Source organism: Notothenia rossii, assembly GCF_949606895.1.
Source record: "Notothenia rossii genome assembly, chromosome: 9".
Taxonomy (NCBI): Eukaryota; Metazoa; Chordata; class Actinopteri; order Perciformes; family Nototheniidae; genus Notothenia; species Notothenia rossii.
This window is the reverse complement of record NC_136907.1, coordinates 63,185,119-63,206,277: the sequence shown is the minus strand read 5'-3', so window position 1 is coordinate 63,206,277 and position 21,159 is coordinate 63,185,119. Positions and strand designations below refer to the sequence as shown.

At 41.7% G+C, this 21,159-nt stretch overlaps 1 protein-coding gene across 6 annotated transcripts in view; it reads left to right on the top strand.

The window, feature by feature from the left end:
* Positions 1–21,159, top strand: part of fgf12a (fibroblast growth factor 12a) — a 34,954-nt gene that overhangs the window by 10,365 nt on the left and 3,430 nt on the right. For 4 of the 6 annotated variants that reach the window (XM_079650514.1, XM_079650513.1, XM_079650515.1 and 1 more), the window contains exons 2-4: positions 8,419–8,529; positions 13,020–13,123; positions 20,378–20,576. In XM_079650514.1, coding sequence (XP_079506640.1) covers positions 8,419–8,529; positions 13,020–13,123; positions 20,378–20,576 — 414 coding nt within the window. Of the gene's footprint in view, positions 1–556; positions 4,222–5,531; positions 5,580–8,418; positions 8,530–13,019; positions 13,124–20,377; positions 20,577–21,159 lie in introns of those variants that run through there. The other 2 variants (XM_079650510.1, XM_079650511.1) reach the window with 2 other exon arrangements.

Sequence of the window (21,159 nt, the reverse complement as noted above, 5' to 3'; positions counted from 1 at the left end):
TCCCAGGGGTTTTAGGTAAAAGACGTGTCAGAGTAAGCTTAAATGTTTGCACCTGCTTTCTTTTAAGGCATCAAGTCTGCACCTGGCTTTTTGTGTTAAAGGTAAATACAGCATGGGGTGTCTGGATTGCAGGAGACTTGTATAATAGGTTGCAAACATGAGAGAACACCACACACAAGAGTGGTATTGCTTTTTCTGGTCTTTTTGATGGTTTCCAAGTTTAATTAATACTTTAATTAATAAGGTTTAATAAAAAAAAACGTTACGGATAGTTTATTTCTCTTCTGAGTCACCAATTTTGCAAGTCTATCAGATGTCTTTGCGAGGCATTTCTAGTCGAATCAGACACCTTTTCTCACAATGTACTAACATCTAACTTGTCTTAATAGTCTTAAATAACTGTTCTCTATGCTTGTGTTTTCTGTTTTTGTGGTGTTTCGCAAAAAATAAGAACAACATTAAGGTTAGTTACTGATATCCTTTTAATTTAGTAAGTTCATATATTTTTTCAATGTATCTTAAATGACCTTGCTATGGAGAGATGTACCTTTTACTGCACACAATGTTATGTGGTTATTCTTGTTTTGTGTGCCCATCCATCTTGGGCTTTGTGCAGTTTTAGAAGGCTCTATATGTGCCACACTAGCTATAATCGAACTGGGATTCGTGGTGTTAGTGTGAATGTGGTAATGAGCATTGTGAGCCAAAGCATGACACATTTACCTGCATATCTCTTCTCACACATCTCTCCTTGTTGCCTCCTGGAGACTTGGCGAGACAGTTTAGCTGACATTACACAATGAAACTAGCTCCAGCTATTGTGAGTCAACACATTGGTGAGATATCTCAAGGACACATTGGAGTGACAAACTTGAGAGATTAGAAACAAACATTAGTCTCTCCCTCTCTCAGTCTCTCTCTCTTTCTCTTTCTCTCTCTGAACATTTGCAGTTCATTATTTTTGCACAAGGGGGCAGCATGTGTAAAGAAATGACTGAACAACATGTTACTCCTGTGGTGGCACCTGAACGAGGGACGTTGCTTTCTTCTTGCAAGTATATTCAATTAGTTAATATGCTGCAGTGTACATTGTATGCAACCTGGAGATTTATAATGATGAAATACAAGTCTGATAAAATGGGAACACACCAGGCTATTCAGCATAAATGCAGAAACAAGTATGTGGCACAAAGAGGTGGTTCATAATCTAACTAGCAAACTTATAGAGAGTTATCAACTAAGAGTGACAATTGCAAATGATAGCGATATGTGCGGTGCAGTTCATACAAACAGTGTTTTATTGCTCGTGGACATATCTCAGCTGGAATGAAGTGAACATTAATTGTCTCTGTTAGAGGGGGGAAGCCTAGCAGATGCTCATTAGGGAATAGTTGATCTTTTCCTGACAAAGATGTATGTCTCATGTCTCTATAGAGCTTGTGAGAAAGCTAACTGCTTGTACTGGAAACCACCAGCTGGGTTTTTCTTCTGAGAAATGTATATCAAGCTCCTGCATATTTGTTAGAGTGATACGTATATCAATGTTGTTTTTGATATTTCTCTGTGCTGCAGTGACATATTTATTTCTACCACGCATTGGCATGTCAGTAAGAATACAGATTACTGTTTTGATTTAGAATTATATAAACTTTACTTTTGCTATCTACATTTTAGCTATCTATCTTTCCCCGGGAAAAGATTGTAGCTGCCCTTAATCCTACTACACAGTACACACACACACATACAAAGGGGAATAAACAAAGGTACCAGTAGTTCACATTCACCCTTTCATCCATTAAATCCAAATGTTACGTAAGAGGGAAGAAGAGGGGGCAGACAGTGGTAGTCAAAAGAAAATTGTCTCTCTCTCGATCTCTCTGTGGGCTGGTTTTGGAGAGAATGTCAGACAGAGTCCTAGAAAAAGTCTCTAAATGTTTCATGCCGTTTCATCACGGGCAAGAGAAAGGTTTGCTGTGTGCAGCTGAAGACTCACGTGTTCTTCCTCCCACAGTGTGTGTGCGCGTTGGTGGGTAGGGGGAAGGGGGAGGCGTGTGTGTGCACCCCAGCCCATATAATAATCAACATGAAATCCAGGGAATGCACTCAGACACGTTTGCAGGACATTTTGGAGGACTTTGCATTAATTTTGCTTATTGTTAACCCTAAGTAATTACCATAGTCATTCAGATGAAAACAGAACCGCTTAACATTGGGCTGAAAACAACTGCAAATTCATTTGTGTGATAGAAACATTCAGAACATATATCATATCTGAAGTATGAGAATATACTCTCCTAGTGGCTCACACTTTTCTAAGCTTTGGTGTTGCAGTATTTTATAATAAAGACCATCATGCTGTTGTTCGATATGTTATTTGTAATGTTTTGGGCAAGTCCATTTCATTTCCATAAGCCCTAAAACATATGTATCTATTTGTTGTGTCACTGTCTGGATCTTTGGTGTACCATTTCTGTTTTTGGTTTGTACTCTGTGTGCTTAAACCTGTTGCAGGTAATCCTTTTAGCCACAAATAATATGTTATTTTTGGCATGCGAGGCTAAAGGGTTCTAGGACATAAAATAATAATAATAATAGATTTATTTTGTTAGCGCTTTTACAGATGCTCAAAGACGCTTTATATTCCTTAAGTATAAGCTATGATGATAAGAATACATGTGTAGTATCAGCCAAAGCTGATTAAGATATGTCTGTTCATGCACTCCACAGCTGGAATTTTAATGCAGCATCCTTGCTGACCGAAGTGCCCCCCCCCCCCCCCCCCACCATTTAAACTCTGCCTTGCAACTTCTGATTTGTACTGTAATTCAACGAGACTATATAAGATCAGCCAACCCTTCTTTAAGATGTGCATTACCTCATAAGAATAAAAATCACGCGCGCTCACAAACAGACCCCTGCATAGACAGCCACTCAGCATTTACCCCTTTCTATTTTTTATATTCACATGTATTCTTCCTGGGAGATCATCGATTTTTCCCAGTACAGCTCTCCGATAACTCCTAATACGAACCTCAATCACGTATGATTGCGTTAAAGGAGTTGGAGAGGGAGAGAGGGGGTGAGACAGAGGGAGTGGGGTAGGGAGAGAGGGAGAGAGGAGGCTATGGATCGCGACCGTCCTCTTTCGCTCTCGGCGATGCAACACACCGACAGCTTTCAGGACGCACGGGAAATAATGCTCTGGCTACTTTATTATTTGTGCGCTACAACAAAAAGCACTCTGGCGTGTTTTTAACTCAACTAATTGTTGCTTTTCAGTCAAGAAACCGTCCCTGCACGCTTTAAATTGCATCTCTGCAGCATCTTTGCAGAGCAGTCTCTGTTGCCGAGTCCTTTTTCTCCGGCTGCATTTCTTGGGGCCATCGACGAACCGGACACGGGGCTCGCATATTTGGGCTCCGGCACCTCCTCCGGGATTAGCGAACGGTTTCATTCATCATTTGCATGGAGTGAATAATTAGGCGGAGAAACTTCAGATCATTCCTTCACCCGTGCACGAGCGTCTCGTGCATGGATTCAGGTTGATGCAAGTTATTAAAAGGCGTCGTGGAGCCAGAGCAGAGGCTCCTGTGCAGATGAGTGTAAAGCCGTCCTCTGCGGACGCGGCGCTGTTCACCTGGAATACCTGAAGCTCTCCCATGACACGCATCTGCATCAACTTGCCAACACTGTTGCATGTTTTTGCAGCTGAAATGTCGGCCCCAGTGGCCTAGATCTATTTTTTATATATGGTCGGTCGCTATTGATTCAAAGCCCTGAGTGTCAGAAACTCTCAGCAGCTGATTTACACGCGCACCTACTGGCCCCTCGAGAGGATGCTGCCTGTCGCGCAATGATGCCCGGGACTCGGTGGATTTTCTGATCAGGATGACATTTGGTTGAAAAACTCGTGGACGCAAAACACAGAAACAACATCTCATTTTTGTTTGCACCAAGAAGCTGCACCAAGATCCGACCTCCGCCGAACTAGACTCTCGGTTTTTCAGACTCGGTTCGGGGAGATGGCCGCGATCGCCAGCTCCCTGATCCGGCAGAAACGCCAGGCGAGGGAGTCGAACAGCGACCGGGTTTCTACTTCGAAACGTCGCCCCAGCCCGAGCAAAAAAGACCCCCGCTCTATCTACGAGAGGCATTTCTTGGGGGTCTTCAGCAAAGTCCGTTTCTGCAGCGGCAAGAAAAGACCCGTTCGGCGGCGACCAGGTCAGTGCTGTGATTTTCTTTTACTGATGTGTGTTATGTGTGCTGATGGAAGCGGTTTTCCTCAGCCCCCCTAACTCCACCCCGCCCCTCTTTGGAGCATTATACTGCAGTCAAGGGCTTCAACCTGAGCCCGAGGAGAAGGTAGATTTTCTCCGCGGTGCGAAAAATCCACCTGTTCCATCAGGTCTTCTTGTTGTCTGTCGATCCACCGCACGACAAAACCCTTTCCCATTTACCAAACAAGAGCAGCCTGAATGTATAGGGAATTGTCTGTATGCTGTGACGTTACCCCCTGTATATTGTGATACTGCTGTGAATAATCAATCACCCTAACAAAACTAATGCTCCTGTATCCCAGTCACAGCCTGAGTATAGGATTTGTTTGCAAAGCTATATAATATATTTAAGCCTTCAATCTTGCACACTTAATTTTTGCACCCCCTCCAAACACACACACACAACATAAATGCAATCAAAAAGGCATGCTTTACATTACCTAACTCAATATTACTGCAGATTGGGGTACACGGGGGAGATAAATTGAACCGCAGTGCACCAAGGCTCTTTTGAGATTAAATGTTTTAATGGTAAATGTTTATTGCCAAGAGGGAGCTTTACTGCAGTGAAGGAGGTAGCCTTAGTGATTAAGAGCTACTCTGGCTGTATTGATAGATATAGGCTCTGAGCCTACTACACTTCATGGCATAGCTTTCCCCCTTTGTTATTCTCCTGGCTTGGTCCTGGTGCACAGACAACAAGCCAGCCCTCCCCGAATCCAGATGGTTCTGTCTGTGATGAACGACACTCAGGTCCATTCAGAGTGCTGCAGACAGACAGCTGAGGAATAAGGCAAGAGGACAAGAGGACATCATTTTTTAAGGCAAACAAATTACGACAACAGGCAACCAGCCAGCCAGACACACTTAATTAAAACCTTGTCGTCGCACAGACAGTCAAACAATCTCAGCGCCAAAACTGCCATAAAATGCATTAAAATACCATAAAATGCCTGAATATAGATATTAACAGTCAGTCAGTCAGACAGACAGACAGACAGACAGACAGACAGACAGACAGACAGACAGACAGACACCTTTGGACAGGTAGGTAACCCTTTTCAAGGGCCATAACTGGCCAGACATAAAGCCCAGAGTCACAGACAGACTCTGTGTTTCCTTTAAATTATCATCTTTATCCTTGCTTGATGCCTTGCCATATATTTGCATATAAACAGCCGATACGCTGGAGAATTTATGAATTCTGCCTGTTTAAAAGACTGTTGTTTTTCCTTCTATTCCCCCCTTCGTAAGATGCACCCTCGAAACCTCCACAGGTGTCCCATAAGGGCTGCAGGCTAGGTCAGTAGCTCAGCCTCCATCCGTGTGTGCTGTGTTTTTCTCGTCTCCACCCCATCTCGCGCCCATGTCGACTCCCCCTCGGCCAGGGAGAGGGGGAGGTGGGGAAGGGGAGGTTTCGGGTGGGACATAGAGGGAGGGAGGGGCGGGGGGCTTCAACACCTGTCTGACAGCCGACGACCCTCTCCCTTGCTGATCTCTTTTTTTATTCTTTAATTCTTCCTTCTGTGTGGCTTGATTGGATTTCTTAAAGCTTACTTTCGTACTTTATTTTTTTTCTCGTAGCTAAAGCTTTCCTATAGCTAGCCGTTTGTCGCTCCTCTGTCTCTTCTTTATCTTTGTCTTTGGCTCTGCCTCTTCTCATGTCGTTCCTGCCTCATTCTCTCCGTCAGTCAGTGTCGGATCAGTCTTTATCCTCGTTACTTGTTCTGTGTCTGTAAGTCTTCTGTTGTTTAAGTGTAGTAGAGGTTCTTATAGTGTATTTTGGTGTATATGGATTTGTTGTGTTTCTCCCTGTCAAACACTTTATACAGGTGTAAGTACAGGTGATCATTCACCATTTCATGGTCATGACGCCATTTGTCGACGTACCTAAATGTTGTTGTCCTTCTGTATTGGTATGAAGTACATTTATTGACGTTTTAATGGCCCACGCACACAAAGAGGATTATTTGCTCTATGTTGCCACTGAAAGACATATTTTATGCACACACACAGTTCACTTCTCTGCTAAATGATTGGAACTGATGAGCCGTCAGCAACACCGGGGCCCATGTTGAGGTCTTAATTTATGGAAGAGTAATTATCACATGTGATTTACTGATGTGTACTTTCCCATGTGCTTTCACACACACATAAGTACAAACACACATTCTCCTCACCCTGCCTGTGATGGATGATGAAGGGCCTGTCCCATGAATTGATGGCCCCATCCCAGGGCTAGGTGAGTTGGGGACTGATGGTCAGGATAATCAGTTGAGATGAACCCACTCTCGTTCAGGGTCACCACTCTTCATAAATTCTCTCAGGGATCTCCTTCCACATTGTCTTCTGTCAAATATAAAAAAAGAAGAAGCACAGTTAATTATTGAAGTGGTCAGTTGCAAGTGAAGTCTTAATGTCTGCTGTTTCTGTTGAAGACAGATCTGGCTAAAACTTGGATTTTTTTCTCTCCTGATACCAAGTTTACAAATGTTTATTTTGCTTTTGTTTGTTTTGTTATGCCATACTGGAATTGTATGACCTCCATGTCTTCTTAACACCTTAGAGGAAAGTCAGGCTCACTCATATTTCTTTCTTGCAATCCCATGTATAATTTATCAGAACATGTTGTAAGCCGTGCAAAACAGCAATTTTCTGTGACTGGATGTGAATCTAGCCAAACACAATTAAACTGCAGTACCAATTACATTTAGACAAAACACATAATTTGCTTCTTTTGTCAAGCCAAGAATAAACAAAGGATAAGTTTCACCCAGCATCTGAGTTGATGTCGTTTTTCATTGGAGCATGTCTCCAAATCTCTGCAATTGCAAAAACCTACGCATTTCTGTTCTAATGTAGTGTTTCTTTATTCAAAGTAAAACTTAGGAAAAATAGGAATATTTATACATAGACTGTTCTTGGCAAAAGTCGCAACCCATATGTACACTAATATTGTCATCTGACTACTGCTTTAAAAAAAATATGATATCAAAATATTTTCTGAACGTTGGATAGACCGCAGAGACCGTTTGTTAAAACATATTTTCTTTTGCCGGTGGCAGAGAGTCTTTCTTTGCCCATAACTAATCCTTGTCTCCACCTGCTCCCCTGAAGTGCCGAACGCTTCGAGCAGCACCCTGGCCCGCTGCCAGATGTCTTAGCCTCAAAGTTGGAGGTCGGTTCAGGGTTAATGCAATGAAAAATACTCATAGAAACCGTAGGCCAGTTTCCTTAAGGTCAACAAAAAAAGAGCCGGAATCATTTGGGGAGAACTTGTTGCTCGTTAACACTCCTCTTCTCCTTCATGGAATATAAGTCATATCAACCCAAAACTGCACAGTTGCTTCATACCAAATAAAGAAACCATTGGCATGTCAGTGTGCATTACAAAATATGGTTTCCAAATGATGCAAAATCTGTCTTTTTCCCCTAATAGATACAGTCAGAAATGATTTGAAAGTATTAGCATTTTCATAGATTTTCTGTCATGGTGGTCTCATTGTGAGGCCTTCCAGACAAGATAAAAGATAAAGATGTTTTATTTTGTGGTGCAACAGATGACTCATTATAAACTGTCCATCATAGTCAAATTGATATTAAACAGCTGGTATGAGATTTATAAAGGGGTGATATGGTTATGGTGCTGTAAGTCTAAGTTTTTTGTAGTAAGTAAACTCCGGAGGCTGGATTGTGCCAAAAGAACAAAAACACTTCCTAAATGGTTAATCAGCAAAAAATATTCACTAAATAAATAAATACATTTAATTTTGTAAATAAATCATGCAATTCAAAAAGTAAAACGTAAAAACACAAACCGGTAATTGGAATTTGTAAAGCAATTTTAATTTGAAAAAGTATTGTTGCTCTGCTGGTACACTCCAACTCCCACAACCATCTTGTCTCCTTTACTTAATGAAAGACTGTTCATTTTATGTTTGTGAAACACGTGTTTGTTAAACATTTCAGCATTTTTCTTTGATATAAAGAGCTGTGAGTGTACAAACACAGGTATAAACTCTTTTGTGTGATTCTGTCACAGTTATGAGAATGCTGTTCTGACACATACTTGTTGGGGATGGGGCTGTGGCTTGGTCGGCGGTTTTTGTGTACGTGTCGTGTGTGTGTGTGCGTGTTTCAGAGCCGCAGCTGAAAGGCATCGTGACACGACTGTTCAGCCAGCAGGGCTTCTACCTGCAGATGAAGCCGGATGGAACCATCGACGGCAGCAAGGACGAGAACAGCGACAACAGTGAGTGGAGCGTTATGGAAGCTACAATTTCCAGCCTAAATCACTTAATGGCAAATAGTCACTGCGTTATACAACATATCTGTGCTATGTTTTTTTATTCTTACATAACTGATGTCAGCCTAACACTGTTAAATGTGAATTTAAGATGGTCTGGTTGAATTGGATTATCAATCCAAATTTAAAAAGGGAAGTATTCACCAAATGCCACAGCCTTTTTTCCCAAATCTGGTTATGTAATTTAATGCATGAGATATAACTATAGACATACATGTGTAAAAACCTACTCAGATGGATTAAGAATTCTTATCCAATTCTCCAGTATACCTTTCACAGTAAATATTTATTCAAATCTCTATCCTGAATTCAAATGAAACCCAATATCCCTGCCTGGAGCCCTCTAAGAAAACCACTTCTGCTGTGTACACTGCATGATTGTAAGTGTCACATCGTTTTGATTGATTTGGCTCTGGAGTGTGTGTGATTATCACGGGAGAAATTCCATACTTAAAAATATATATCGCCTGAAACAACCGAGCCCCACAGCTACACTGCTAGCCGAGCCACTTCATTACAACATTTCTACTTCGATCGAATTTCCATAGTGGACTACCAGTGGATAAATTGTCTCCAGGGGATAGCCCCCTAAAGCTTTCACACCCCCACTTCTCTCACAGGAGCTGAAAAAGCAAAAAACAGCAGAGTGTCTTCTATATTAAAACATATATGCTGTTGTAACCATTTCCTATGGGAAGTAACTGATCAAGGAAGAGATATGTGTCAGCAGAGAATGGTCGTCAAAGCGATAATGATGACACTCCCAGTCTGGAGCAGAGCCAGACAGGAAACCAATCATGACCTTTCTTCTCTAAAACAGGCTGCCAATCTTAAAGGGAACCCGAGCCAAAGCTGCTGGACTGTAGCAGTCATGCGGTGAAAAGAACGGACTCTCCCTGTCACTCGTCTTTTTATATTTTATGAGAAGATAGATCTTCAGTACTTATAGCATAAGGACAGGGTCTCCGGGACAAAAAGGATTGCTGCATGAAAAAAAGGAAAGGGGAAATCATTCATACAATGCGCTTCCACATTTGCTCTTGTAACGCTTTTTGGCACCTGCAATGTGTTGTAAAGGTTTAGGCTTATGAGGCTCCTGTTGTATGTGAGGGTTCCCCCAGCTCTAGGTAATCCTCTTGTTAAGCAATCCCACTGGCCCAGGGATGGAGAAATGCAGTGAATAATTCAGCCAGAGGAAACTAAAAATACCACCTTCCCCGTTTGTACCCAATGAATAATTCTCTCTATGAGAAGATCAGAGACGGTCCAGAGGAAGACACAGAAAGAGAGCAAGGGGTGCAGCGAGAGGAATGTGTTTGGACTACAGTGGTAGAGACAGAAAGAGTGAAGTGATGAGAGATAGAAGTGGATGAAGAACATTTGGTATTCAGGTTGTGCACTGCACTATCGATTCCCCCGGCTGGATTATCAGAATAATAGATTACCCCCACCCTCGAGCAACAGCAACCTCTGACCTGCAGCATCTTCAGCAGAGGCAGATGGAATACAGTAATTTAGTTTTAGGGGGAGGTTCAGTGGAACTGATGGGATTGAGGAGCATGGCAGTGCCTGCATACTAGGTGCAACCTGATGCCGGAGTGCTTTTCAATTCCATTTTTTATTATTTGCTATATTTCTGAGCTGGATGACAAGTGCTGAGACAGGAACATAACTGAGCAGCAGGCAGTTTTAGCTGGGGCGATGTATTGAAAATAAATGGAATTCTACTTCAATTAAACACTTGTTTGTCCCCAAATAATTCAGTACATTTTGAAAAGTAGTTTACAGCATTTCGAACTGTAGTGGTAAGCATGACTGGCGCTTAACTAACTGCCAGGGCTGTGAAACACTATTCAATTAATTAAGACCTATATTCAAATTTGAGCAGTTATTCATTTGATTGTCATCAGTTGATTGCCTGCAGTAATTACCCGTAGAATAAGATATAGCTGGTTATGAGACACTTGCAGTATCAGGCATTCACACTCCATCTGTCTCTGATGCTCCTGGTTGATGGGTGGGACAGAGCAAGTACTTTATCAAGTCTGGCATGAAGAAGGAGTTTCACCAAAATGAAATGTAAGACAGTATTAAAATACTGCATATAACAGCATAGACCAGGGGTGTCCACACTTTTTTCACCGAGGGCCATGTACAGAAACATATAAGAGCTGGGCCACTAACTAGAGGTGTATCGCCTCATAAGTTCAGTTATAAGTTAGAAAAATCAATCAAATGTAGGTAAATGATGCTTGTGAGTGTTGGCAGCTCATCCCTTAAAACAGAAGCCTCAGATTGATTATAATACGGAGAAATAGGAAGGGTGTATTTCAAGTTTGAAAGTAAGTCATTGGGCTTTTTTCTTATCAACTAAGATATGTTAGAAAATGGTTCCAACTTTAATTGACTGAATGTATTTGAAAAGGGATCTTAATAACACATGAATACTGTGTAATATCTTTTTACATTTATATTTAAGAAGTACAATATAAAACAAGCCAAAGTTTCATTTGTGGGCCATATTCCATTATACTTTTTGAATTTGCCAAGGGCCGATTCAAAATGGTCCGCGGGCCGCATTTGGCCCCCTGGCATAGACTAACATGCCTGTACTGCATGAACCTGCTCTCCCATCTTTGGGTTTGCATTTCTTCCTGGATTTGGAGAGGTGCCCTTGGCATATGGAGTTTGGCTCGGTGTTTCTCTAAACCTTTCCTGCAGGGTTTATTTCCTGCTGCGCCAGTATTTCTCACATCAAATGCAGATCCTTTAGCCTACCTGCGGGATTCGCTTGTAGCCGATTACTGCCCCACTGAAAGACTCAAGCGTTCCAAGGACTTCGCTTTATTGGGTTGTTTGAACCTGTTTTGTCTGTCCCTTTGACGATAGAAGATCCCCGGTAGTCTGCTAACTCTGTACCTTCACAGTCCTACCTGCTCTTTTGCTCAGAGGCATAGGATTGTGGTTGAAAAGGAAGAGGAATTACCTTCAGACAGGTACTTTAACAGTAGTAATTACGGCATCCATCAACCACTGGAGCTGCAAATAGAAAAGCTGGACTTTTAGAAGGAAGCTGATTGACAGCTCCTGTCAGATGTGTAATACATTGGCAGAGATGGCAGGTAATCAGCACAATAGTGGACTAACCTGCCTAACTTTTCAAGCTAAGCTATTATGGTGAATCTTTTGAAGGGCCTATTGCAAGAATGATTGCTCAGAAAAAAGGTAGAATATGTTTTTATTGGTGGAGGTGCGTCGGGGTGATACACTCCTGGGTTTTAGTGCTACGTGACTGAACTGTGGACGGTGCCACTGAGAGACACTGACAGTCTTTGGACCGACAAAGGCAGCAGCCTTGAAAGGCAAATGGAAATAGGAGCAAAAGAGCAGACGGAGGGGAAGGAGATAGTTATGACAGAAAAGTTATGAAAAAGGGATTGAGAATCCCTGGACTCAAATTCTGCCAGAGCAAACCAAACAGTCCCACAAGGGTATCCATAACTGCAAGACTGGCTAATGTGTATCCCGCATACCAGCGGCCAAAGGGTTAAACCATTGGCAGGCAAAAGCAGCACGTCAATATTTATTGAGTGAAATTGAATCTGCTCGGAGGACAGACCCATGTTGGCACGTCTCCTCTCGTCCCTGCCAGCTTTATCTGATAGTCCCCATCACCACTTGCAGAACAATCATCCCAACAATACAGTGAGTATAGAGTGTCCTCACACCTTCATCACACCAAAGCCCATGAAAGTCACAGTCCTCATATTCGATAACTTACCTACAGAGATCGCAATACTGCCAATAAAAAAAGATCTGACAAAATTGGCTATACCATTTGAGACCAAACTTTTCTAAATACAACGTGGTTGCATCTGCATAATCACATATGCGTGCCCTGAACATAATGGACCAGTTTATTACTGTTACAGGGTGTCCAATGGAACTGCTTTTCAAGTGGACGGGGCTCAGTTGTTAAGAGGTGATGTCACCAAATTAGGCGCACCAATCAGCATTTGGTTATAACTGATCGTACCACACACAAACGTTTCTTTTAAAATAAATTATGCATAAAAAAAAATTACCCATGAAGATTTAATGTTATAGAGAAATATTTCAGATTTTAATCCAAATTTCCAGGAGCTTTACATTTGCAAAAATTGTTGTTCCATACAAAGTCACTTAAATATAAGCGCAGGTGAAAGTACTTTTGTTTTGCAAATCTGTGTCATACGTGTAATTTCATCCCTTTCGCAAAATATCTGATATGTTGTCTGATTGGTTGAGGACATTTGGGTGAGGGGGTAATTTGTACAAAACCTTAATGCTTGTTAGATGCTCTTTTTCTCCACCAGAACTCAATTGATGTGTCTCTTTTGCCTCTATGTCTTTGTTCCTCTGTCCCTTTCTCCCCCCCCCCCCTGTCTGTTCTGCAGCTCTGTTTAATCTTATTCCTGTGGGGCTGAGAGTGGTGGCCATCCAGGGACTGAAGAGTGGCTTATACATTGGCATGAATGGCGAGGGCATGCTTTACAGCTCGGTAAGATACAACACGTAGCAGCAGTAGCACACGTTGTGCATTAACAGTATTTTTTAATTGACATGTGTTGTGTTTTGTTCTGTTTGTTGTCTCCCTTAATATCCCACTGCAGCAAAGACTCTTCTAAAGCCTTTCATCTCCCCTCCATTTGAGAGCTCTTCAGATGTGCCTTTGTGTTGCTGTGCAGCACTGATTCCCCCCCTTTGTAGTGGAAGCAGCACCGCGCATGTTTTACATTTAATTTAACATCAAGTTCAGTGCTCAGTCTTTTTAAAATGGTCTCTTCTTCTTTTTCTGGCTAATAACGGAAGCTTATATAGCTGCTTTTGTTTGCTTTGTTTAACTTTTTCAACATGATATTAGGGATTTTTGCTGTCGTGAAAGAATGAAATATAAAAAAAAGTTATTTCGAGACTTAGTGGGGGAGTAAATATTGGTCAGAAGGATATTGTATTTGCAGTGTAAAGATATGCGAAGCTTTAGGTTAGTGTGGGTAGCAGATGCACAGGCGGGGGTGGACCCAGTCACAGATGTCAGTTTGAGAAAACATTAAGTCGTAGTCGTTGCATTGAGGATGAAGACCTGCTTCTGGAGCATGTTAGTGGAAATGAGCTGCGATGTGTGAGAGAGAGCAAGTAAGAAATAGGGGGGTGGGGGGGGGGGAGGACAATCAGACAGGAAGATATCCCTAGTTGGCATGGTTATATAACCGTCAGTCTTGTGGTTCCTAATCCAGTTGCAGATAGTGTTACAGTTGAAAAAAAAAAGGATGGGTGGGCTGCGGTAACAGCAAACCTCTGCTGAGGGACATTTCTATTTTATCGTACATTTTTACAGGACCCGAGAACAACTCAAAGTAATTTCACAACAGTTAGTTGAAAGCTCATTTGTATCTGGTATTTGATACAATGTTGTGTACATGCTCAAAGTTCTAGTATATTCAGAGCCATCATTTCTCAGCACTTTCACACAGTCCGACTTGTTCAAAACTCGACAGATGTATGAACACTCACAAGTTCAGAGAAGGATGTAGAATACATGCGAATACTGTTATGACTCACCATCACCGAGGTAGACGGATTCATTCATAACTTAATGCTCAAGTGCACAATTCACAGGCCTACTATGAGGCTTGTAATAACCCTCCACCCACATATCTACTTCAATTAAAGTGTAATCAAACCACAATCTTTTATTTAGCTAATTGACTCCCAAGTTGGGGATACAGTATGACCCCGCCCTCTCACATACACCCACACATTTGATGAAGTTATCATTTGCGACAGACTACAAACATGACTGTGTGTTACATATTTTTCATGGGCAGCTGTACATATGTTGGCCCTTTTTGATCATAGATAGAGGATAGCAGGGGGTGCATAGCCTGTTTGAAAGGCCATTTTTAATGAATCCTTGCAGTTAATGCACTCTCAGGCCATGTGGAGGAGGTCCTTTTTCTTCTAAGATGTGAAGCATGGGAAATTAGCAGGCATTTGTAAGCAGTATGCGGGTGGTGGGCTGGATCACAGGAGGGCTTACAAGCCTCAAAGAGCCTCAGAGTGCTCATAAAGAAGCTAAATTAACATGCATAGCTCAAACAGCTTAGTTTAATTTACCAAACAGATTGTGTTTGTGATAGTGTATTGAAAGAGGACTATAGGGGGAGGAACAATAATGTTTTTTATTCACACGTTTATGAGATCTCTTGGGGTGCAATCACAGCTATAAGATGAGTCCTCGCTTTCATCTCCTCATACTTACTTACACATTTACTTTTAGTATTACTGGCCTTTAGTCATCCCTTTCTTCTCGGTCTACAGTTAAACTTCTCAAAGATACTGTTTCTCACAGTGTTTTTTGTTGTCTTGTTTTCTCTTCTTAATATCTGAGATCACCCCCCCCCCCCCCCCCCCCCCCATAGGGAGATAATTACTGAGGGCTTTCCCCCTTCTCTTGTTCTACTCCCCCCCCCTGCTGTCTTGTTAGTAAGGCAATGCGACATGCTCTGTCTTTTGAAGAGATGATTCGGAATCATTGTGTTCTCCGTCTTTCATCTAGGTGTCAGGTATCTAGTGAGTTAGTTTACAGTCACTGTTGATCATTAAGGCGCACGTACACATGCTGGTCGCTCGTTGGCTTCCTTGCTGTTTCTGCAGAGCTCACTTTGGAGGCTGAACGGAAACTGATGTAGCCGAGGGTGAGCAGGATGAAAATACTTGTGTGGAGTGTTTAGCGATGAAGTGCGTGGGGGCTGAGCATCTACAATGAAGAGCTCCCTTCTATTATTTATAACTCTTCCCAATATGACCCAGTTTGCTGCACAGCAGTAACCACTGTCTGTCTGTCTCTCTCTCTCTCTCTCCCTCTCTCTCTCTCTCATTATCTAACTTATCTCTCAGACTGACATAATGGCCTATAGCCACACACACACACACACACACACACACACACACACACACACACACACACACACACACACACACACACACACACACACACACACACACACACACACACACACACACACACACACACACACACACACACACACACACACACACACACACACACACACACACACACACACACACACACACACACTACTCTTTATTTCAATCGCCTACCAATTTTACTGCTTTTAAATATTTTACACAAAAGGGATAATGTGTCGAAGTAAAGACCTTGAGACCGAGAAAGAGATGGCGTGGAAGGTCAGACAGCACTGTGGACACATGATAATGTTATTTTGAGAAAAGTTTGTCTTTCCCGCAAACCAGCTCTTCTCCTTTTTCTGTGTTGAACAAAAATACTTTGGAGATTGTATTTGAGACACTGACAACAGCCAATAGGTGTTTTTGATTGAAAAATGTCCTCAACTAAACTCTAATCTACATTTTGAAGGTGATTACTTTCTAAATGTTTCCGTTTAGCACTAGTCTAGTGTACATGCAAATTATAAAGATGCATGTATGTTGCTTGTGCTAATGACATAGAATCAATTAAGTTGCTCTCGGGAGATAAAGAAAGGAAGTAATGAAGATGAGAAAATCTGAGAATCAGAGCATTGGAAATCTTTATTGTTGGATTTTGGCCGTTAACCATGAATGTCCTCTCCTGAGGAAGTTAAAGGGACTGTTTTAATTTTTTTTTGATAGGGTGAGACAGAGAGAGAGATAAACAGGGAGGGGAGGAGACGGATAGAAACAGAAAGAAGAAAGAGTTTTTCAGTTTAAGTAACGTCTAGACAATCCCCTACCTGAGTCTCTCTCAGAATAATAATGAGCTCTCCGGGAGATCCATGGCAGGCCTGTGATTTTCACTGAGGCCAAATCTCAGCAGCGGCTCAGGCCCATATTTCAGTGGAGCACCCCCCATATCCCCAGCATCTTTATCCAAAGTCAAAGGACGCCTGTCGGCAGCAGCAGGCACCTCAAAGCAGAGCCAGAGAGCTGCCTCCCTCCTCAGATGGGCCAGGATCTGATTGGGATTCAGGAAGTGCTCAACCCAGTTATGTTGGCTGCCCAGTTTACATCATGCTCTCTTACTTTCTGTTCCATTTTTATTTCCCTACACCTGCACACCCACCTTCCACAAGGTCCCAGGACTAAAAACACAATTGTCACCTTAGTCATGTCTTTTCGATGTTCTGCATCATCAGGGATTTTGTTGTTGGGGTTTTGTCTTTGAAATTGTCTAAAAAAAGGCTTTATACATCCGGAAATATAGAGAAACAGATCCACACAGTTTCTCACCAATATTAAAGTGTTAATGTATCAGAGATCTTGGAAATGTGTTCAGTGCTTTTCCCATCTTTGTTAAGCCAATTTTTACACATTCAAACTTCATTGTTAACTTCAAATCCTGGTTTTGAATGGCAAACATCTTTCCTGTTGGCCAGTTTTGTTCGCACATACCCCCACTTCGATAGACACACTCGTTTGTTAATATAACTTCCTGTTACCATTACATCACTTGATTGGATGTGCAGGTATAGCTAGCAACAGATGTGAATGTCCCTCAAAGTGTCCGCCACTCTTCCCTGAATCTTGTTTCACCCGTTTGTTTTTTAATTTTCATATTTCATGACACACATGAACTACAAATTGGCATTTATGTGCAATTCAGGACATCTGTGTGTTACATCACCGAGTGGTGGACGAAGTAATATGCTATGGTTTAAGTAGCAGTGTAGGATAGTCTGCTTTAAGTAAAGATCCTGCATTCGAAATATTCGTAAAGTATTAGCATCAAGCACCTAAAGTAGAGCTACTCGTTATGCAGAGTGGTCCAATTTAGAATAATGTATATTACCTCAGTGAATTATTGATGCGTTCATATGCATTTCTTTGATGTTGCTGCGGGTAAAGAGCTTTTCTTTGTTACATAAAGCCAGAGAGCTTTCACCAAGGGATCAATACAGTCTTATCTTTATCCATATTAATACATCATTTGATAATATTGATGTATTATTAATCTGAATCTGTTAATTAACTACAGCTCCTAAAAAGCGGTTGAGTAAAACAATTCCCTCTGACCAGTACAAGAAGTATGAAGTGGAAAAACATTTCAATACTTCAGTGAAGTTCAAGTACCTTAAAAGTGTAATAAAGTACAGTGGTTGAAATGCACCGAGTTACTTTCCACCACTGACACCACCTTAATGTTTCTGCTTGGTTTAGAGAGGATCAAAATTATTATTTATTTTATTTAATTTTTTTAAAAATCAGCTTGCAGTCTTTGGTAAGATTCATATTACATGTTAAAACTATTAAATATTCTGTCCCCAGTTTGTTCATTTCTTACTCGCCCTTTGGGTTTATTTATCATTAGCTTACTTATGGCAGGGAGTGAGCAGTCTCACATACCTATTTTCACTAAAAACTCCTTCACCCTTCTCCTTCGGAGCACCACAGGATATAAATAAGCGTCCTTGTATATACTACCACCAAGAACAGCCTGTTAATGCTGAAATGTGGCACGTATTTTTTTATTTTCCTTGCTCGTTCGGGGTAACAACTTTAGTTGATTATTTATTCCTGGCAGAGGAAGCAAAGCGCAAACCTGTTGGTATGCATTTTAATGTGGGACAACATGTTTGTCGCATTGAGTATGTGTGACGGACGTGGCCATATGCCAGTGTGTACTTCCCGGCTTCCCCTTCCCTCCTTGATTCTATGGTTCACGCATGGCCATTAAGGAGATCCCATTAATCACGCGAGACTCCAACCCCGTCTCTTCGCCTCATATTTTCACTCAATCATTCACAAACAAGGTGCTCTGTCAAAGACTTCAAAGTCACTTTCATTTCAACCCAATCATTCCCAAGCCACAGCCAGGGTGCTTTCTAAAACGCTCCTAGCCTTTTCATAGACAGTAACAAAGTGTTGTCCTTGCGGATGAATTTGGAGGAGATTCCACCATGTGTCAGCAAAGCAAAGTGGCTGATTGTGAAGGGTAGGATAGTGGAGCGCACTAATGTGTTGGTGTTGGGGGTGGTTGGGGGGGGGTGCATTTGTGTGCCTGCTCGGCCTGATTTTGGCAGATGAAGAAGGGGACAAAGCCTGCTGGTGGGTAATGCATCAATGTCTCCCCCCTACCCACTCATATTCACACATAAACACACACACAGCCAGACAGACAAGACCTGCCCCCTGTATCCCGACAGAGAGACGTCTGCTGTTTGACAGCGTGTCAGAGGGACTAGATAAATTCAGCCGCCTGCTCTTCACAGATCTTGTCCCTCCCCCCTCCTGCTGACCTGTGAAATGCTTCCACACAGCCCCCCATGAGACCTCACCTTCCCAGAGTCCTTTACACAGCCTGCTATGAACTGCTGTGTCTTATAAATGAGTGGTGACACACACCGTAACTAGTTTAGCTGTACTATGCAAGTAAAGAAACATCGTTTTTAAACAGCATGGGTTATAGTTGGTAATGTTCGATTTTAGAGGAGGGTTTAAGCAGGAAACTCAAAATGTATATACAGTATGTTCAAAAATACCATCGAGAACTAGGCATGGCTATGTGAAACAGGTAACTGAGTGTTTTTTTGTAATATGGGTGACTCGACCCATCACACACTTTTCAGTCTCTCCTTCATTCCTTATCTTTAACTTTTTTTAAACGCTGTTTCATTCTTCTTTCTCCTTTCTCACACACATACACACCCAAACACATAAAAATGTACCTCCAGCGGGAAGCAGAATTGGGCTGTCACTCAACTAGAAAACCTTAAAGGGGTGCAGAACCCTGCATGAGATATTAATAAATGAAATACAGCAACACACACACACACACACACACACACACACACACACACACACACACACACACACACACACACACACACACACACACACACACACACACACACACACACACACACACACACACACACACACACACACACACACACACACACACACACACACACACACACACACACACACACACACACACACACACACACACACACACACACACACACACACACACACAGTACAAAGCCTGCCTAAACTGAAACGGCACAAGCCAGCTGTTCCACATCACACACATCTGTCTTGGACACACATGACTTCACCACCCTTCAGTTTGACTGGTGTAAGGTATTCATTTGGCCTCTATCAGTCAGGAAACATTGAGCTGAGCAGGAGGGTAGAGATGAGAGGATAAGGTTAGGAGGTTTGGCATCCACCTTGTCAGCATACGTTAATAAGATGCTTCATTAATTACAGATTTATTTTTGGAAAAGTCTAAGCCACACTATTCCTTGCCTATTTTGAAAAGATCAGTTCCACCACTATCTTCATTAAACTCATGTTAAAGCATCTTATATTTGTTAGGGGTTAGACAGTGAAGAGCATTGTTTACACGTCCCAAACTGTTTTGGCAATATTCTGGCACGGCGCTCCGTATCGACAGCGTATCCAAAATCTGGCTTGTTCCTTCTTTTTCCTGTCAGTCCTCTCCACCTCCTGTGTCCCCTTGACTTTCTCCTTGACTTGCTGCTTTGATAATGAAGCAGAGAGATAACAATCTTCACCATTATTCTAATTAAACTATCATTACTTAGATTTCAAGGATGTGTGTCTGTGCACAGAAACAGCCTTCTTTTTTTGTGTGGTGTTTACAAAAAATACACATTCATTCATTTAATATATTAACTTAATGGATTTTGTTTTATCTTCACAAGCCCATATGCACAAACTGTATCTATATCCTTCAGTCCCTCGTTTGTTTTTGTATTTTTTGCAGGAGATGTTCACGCCGGAGTGCAAGTTCAAAGAGTCCGTTTTTGAAAACTACTATGTGATCTACTCGTCCACTGTGTTCCGGCAGCAGGAGTCGGGCCGGGCCTGGTTCCTCGGCCTCACCAAGGACGGGCAAGTCATGAAGGGCAACCGCGTCAAGAAGACTAAACCCTCGTCACACTTTGTGCCCCGGCCCATCGAAGGTAAGAGAAACCTTGTTTCCTGGAACAGATTTGAAGTGATCTTTTGTATTGCTTGTTTTGTGCTTTGTTGCTGGGAATTACTTTAGGAAAGATTCCCCCCAGAAATAATCTGATTTCCTTCCTTACATTTCTAGTATGAAAACTAGTTATATCCTTAAATTCTTTAATCCAGCCCAAAATAACATTTTGTACTGCGTGCAGTGAATGTTCATCTTAATGCCCTTGTTTTCATCGTACCAACCCGGAAAACAAACAAGAGAGATACTGAAAAGCTGTTTAATTCCTACATTTAACACGTTTTTGTATTTCAGATATTATTATACTTTAAAACAGGAGACTTTTATTGACAAATAATATTTTAGTAACACTACTTTGCAATTGCTTTGAAGATAGAAAAGGATAAACTATTTATGGTTTAGGGTTGGTAATAATGTTACGTGTAAACATCAACAGTTATTAGGATTAAAAAAACCTTGGATGTAGTCCCTTCAAATAATATATTCAATAGGAATAGAAATAATACTGGACATATGATATACACAATTATAATATGCAACAATATAATGACGTTTATTAAAGGAAA